This window comes from Fukomys damarensis, unplaced genomic scaffold (genome assembly GCF_012274545.1).
Source record: "Fukomys damarensis isolate Sample0158 unplaced genomic scaffold, DMR_v1.0_HiC HiC_scaffold_13, whole genome shotgun sequence".
Taxonomy (NCBI): domain Eukaryota; kingdom Metazoa; phylum Chordata; class Mammalia; order Rodentia; family Bathyergidae; genus Fukomys; species Fukomys damarensis.
This window is the reverse complement of record NW_022900925.1, coordinates 35,190,130-35,193,846: the sequence shown is the minus strand read 5'-3', so window position 1 is coordinate 35,193,846 and position 3,717 is coordinate 35,190,130. Positions and strand designations below refer to the sequence as shown.

At 60.6% G+C, this 3,717-nt stretch overlaps 1 protein-coding gene across 1 annotated transcript in view; it reads left to right on the top strand.

Moving 5' to 3' along the window:
• The window catches only part of Cdk5rap3 (CDK5 regulatory subunit associated protein 3), a 7,981-nt gene extending 7,673 nt beyond the window's left edge, over positions 1 to 308 (top strand). Inside the window, exon 13 of the mRNA XM_010620304.3 lies at positions 14 to 308. Within this exon, the coding sequence (XP_010618606.1) occupies positions 14 to 79 (66 nt within the window). The 3' untranslated portion in view covers positions 80 to 308. The remainder of the gene's footprint in view (positions 1 to 13) is intronic.
• The last annotated feature ends 3,409 nt before the right edge of the window (positions 309 to 3,717 follow it).

The following is a 3,717-nucleotide window of genomic DNA, read 5'->3' as shown; positions in this document are numbered from 1 at the left end:
CCGCTGTCCACAGAGCGAAGCTGACATCTCCAGGCGGTACGGCGGGCGCCCCGTGAACCTGCTGGGGGCCTCCCTGTGACCCGGGCCTCGTCTGCCATCGGATGGAGGGGCGCAGCCGACATCCGGGCCTTCTCTGCTGGAGCCAGGCAGCGTGGAGCACAGAGGGCGACAGGAGGAGACGCGCCTACCAGTGCCGGGCTCCCACCCCGGCCCCAGGGGGCTGTGTCAGTCGCCCGCTGCCGTGAGCCACGCTTCTGAGTTGGTCAGGTTGGACTTAATAAAAGAGGAAGACTGGCTTTGCTGTTGGCCGTGCGCTGCTTTCTTTGTGTGTGAGCTCACTGTGTAGTTCGGGCTGGCCTTGGACTCACTACACAGCCAAGGAAGGCCGGCCCCGTGGCAGTCCTCCTGCCTCAGCCTCCCAAGTGCTGAGATTGCAGGTGTCCGTCACCACACAGGCTTGCTGACGGTCTCTCACGGTGACCGCGCCGTTTCCCTGAGCCGGCCACTGTGTGCGTGGGTTCCTGATCCAGGTGGCCTCTTGGAGCCACCAGCCGTCGCTGTGGAGCCCAGGTCGGGGACTTCCTCTGTGGTCTGGTGATACGGGGAACCCTGTCCTAGCTAGAGATGACTCGCCAGGTGCGCTGGGCCCCTCTTCCACGTCACCAGGACCTCGCCCACAGCCCGAGGGTGGGGTTTGTGGACCCGGCCAGCCTCCCCTGCGGGTCCGAGGGACACGGTCCAGGGAGGAAGAGGCTGGTAAGGTATGGATGGGACTTGTCACCTTCTGGGCTGTCTGTCCACTTCCTGCCGGGATGGCACCCTCCAAGCCACCTACCCGTCCGTTTCCCGGGAAGGGCAGGGGCCGGGGGTGGCCAGCAATTCGATTTTAATTTCATAGCAGAGCAGTTGATTCATGGCTCTTTGTCGCTGGCGTTGACTCCCGTAATGACTTTCCATCAAAATGAAAAGTGGAATGACACCACTCATTATTCCTGCCGCTTGTTATCTCGGTTCTGGGGAGGGCCGCCCCTCCCCGCTGCCTTTCAGCCGTCCGGCCCAGTGAGTGATGGTCCCTATTAATCACTGACCGGGACGGGGACACATGCCGGCCGGAGGAGAGAGAGATAAGGCCGAAGGCACCGCTGCGAGCCGTGGCTATCGATTAACGTCAGCGTCTGCATCCCCCGATCTTCTCCTGGTCACCTCCTTTTGGAAGACTCGTGGGAGAAATAGCGATGTTGGGAAACCAACGACTTCTGAGCAGGCAGCGCTGCTCGGCCTGGGGGAGCCGCCCGTCCCGGCCCTTGCTGCCTCCGCCCACCCCATCACTGCCCGGTCACTGCACGCTCGGGGCGACACCTGGCCCAGCCACAGCTTGTCACGCAGGCTCCGCTGTTCCCGGGCCACAGCCATAACAGGAGCCCTGAGGATTGTGGGACCCCAGCCTCTGGGTCACCTGCCTTCCCAGCCACCTGGAGCCTGCGGCAAGTGGGCACCCACGGAGATTGGGCCTGTTCTCAGGAAAGGCCGCGGTCTGGGGCACTGCTGTCACTCTGGAGGCTCAGGCCTGCTCCACTGCTTGGCTGGAGAAACGAAGCCCTCGCTGACCCACAGGCCAGCTTTCCTCAACATCTTTAAGCGGATCGTCCGGCCGTGGTGGCGCACTCCTGTAATCCCAGCCCTCAGGAGGCTGAGGCAGGAGGATTGCCAGGAGAGTGAGGCCAGCCTGGGCTATATCAAAAGAATAAAAAACAAGCCAAAAAAAAAAAAATCTTCAACCCACTGAGTTTGTTCTCCAGAACCTTCACCCTCTGGCCAACTGAAGGGGTCACCTGCTGGCTTGACCCGTGGGTGCCAAGGCGGCTCGGTGGCTTTTCGGGGCGGACTCTGAGTTCCCTTAGCCTCACTCTGATGCCCGCAGGCTCCTGCTCATTTTCCTGAGAACCACGCGAGGCAGCTGTGCACTGGCCAGACACCTCCTCATTTTGACACGGTCTTGCCGTAGAGAGCCCAGGCTGGCCTCGGACTCACATGCCCAGCTAACTCTTTTCACTGAGATTCTCCCGGCCTGACATCCTTAGGAAGGAGGAGCAAGGGCTCCTCCAGGGCTTCCCACCCTGGGAAAAACAGTTCCCCAGGCCCCCGAGGTGCCCATGGGCCGTGAATTTCTGGCCAGGGCCACACCGCTGTTTCAAGGCGACTTCTGCATCCCCGTCCAGGGAAACGGTACACAGCTAAGCCTGGTGCGCCTGCCCCAGGCCTCTGCCGTGCCGTCCCAATGGCCGAGTCCTCTCTGCAAGTTCTCCAAGCCAGGCTCCCCGTGTGCAGCCTGGCCGCCGACCATGGGCACAGACCCAGTGCCTCGGCCCTGTGCCCGAGGAGGGCTGCGCATCCGGAACTCATTCCTGTTCGCCACTGTGGGGTGGGGAACCTGCTGCTGCCTTCAGGTCCAACAACTCCCCTAGAAACCCAGAAACCCAGGTTCTGCAGCGCTTCGCCACCTTCTGTACCCTCCTGCCTGTCCTGCTACACATTCACAGGTCATGTTTTAGTATTTTTACTTTTTGAGACAGGATCTTTCTAAGTTGGTGATCCTCCCGCCTCAGCCTCCTGAGCACTGGGATTCAAGGCCTGCACCACCATCTCCAGGATTTTGTCTTCTAATTGTCACTGGGACACGTCCTCTCTCTCCATACCCCGCTCGCACAGACGCTGTCTAATAACAGCAAGGGGAAGGCACACAGGCAGTGCTGCTCGGGGTCTGCAGTGCGTTCTCCAGCTCCGGTGCTGTTCTTCCTCCCCGTGTGACCTGGGGCCTGTCGCTGCAGCTCTCTGCCTCTTTTCCTCCACTGGACAAGAGGACAAGAGCCGGCCAAGGTGGTGGACACCAGCACTCTGGGAGGCTGAGGCAGGAGGATTGGAAGTTCAAGAGCAGCCTGGTCAATTTAGTGACTTCAAGAGATCCTGTCTGGAGAAAGAAGAAAAACAAAAAAGGCTGGAGATGCAGCTCGGTGCAGCCAGCGCTGGTGAGGGTGTGCGGTGCCGGCGGTAGGGGTGGTGGGCGAAGGGTCCTGCGCTGAGACGAGAAACCTGTGCCCAGTGGGGCCTTGTGCCAGCACCCCAGGGTGCCCCACACCAAGCCCGGCTCTCTCCGCACCTCCCTGCTCCCGTCCTCCCCTTGGGCTCGGGGTGGCTCCCTCTTGCGAGGCCTCCCCTCAGCCATTTCCAGCCTAAGGATCTGCCTCCCCGCCTGCCCGCTTCCCTGGTAACGGGGCCTCCACTGCCTCCCTCCCTCCCGCTGCCTGCCGGGACAGCAGACCCACCCTGCATCCCGGAAGCCCAGCCCTTTTCCCGGCTGCCTCTGCCCACCACGGCCCGAAGATGAGGCCCAGACAAGTCCCCACGGACCTTTCCTCCCTTCCTCCCTTGGCAGGGGAGTCTCCCGCCACAGCACTGTGCTGCCCAAAGTGCCTGTTGGCTACAGCCTCAGGCTGCTGTTAAGTTGGAGACTGGGTCTTGCTAAATTACCCAGCTGGGCTCCAATTTAACGATTCTCATGCCTCAGCCTCCCAAGTGCTAGGATTATAAACTGCACCCATGTCCAGACCATGCGTGCTGAGAGTAGGAATTGGGTCTTGCTCAGTCTAATCTTCTAATCTAAACTTCAGATGTCTTTTTTCTTTCTTTTTTTTTTTTTTTTTTTTTTTTAAAGGGGCT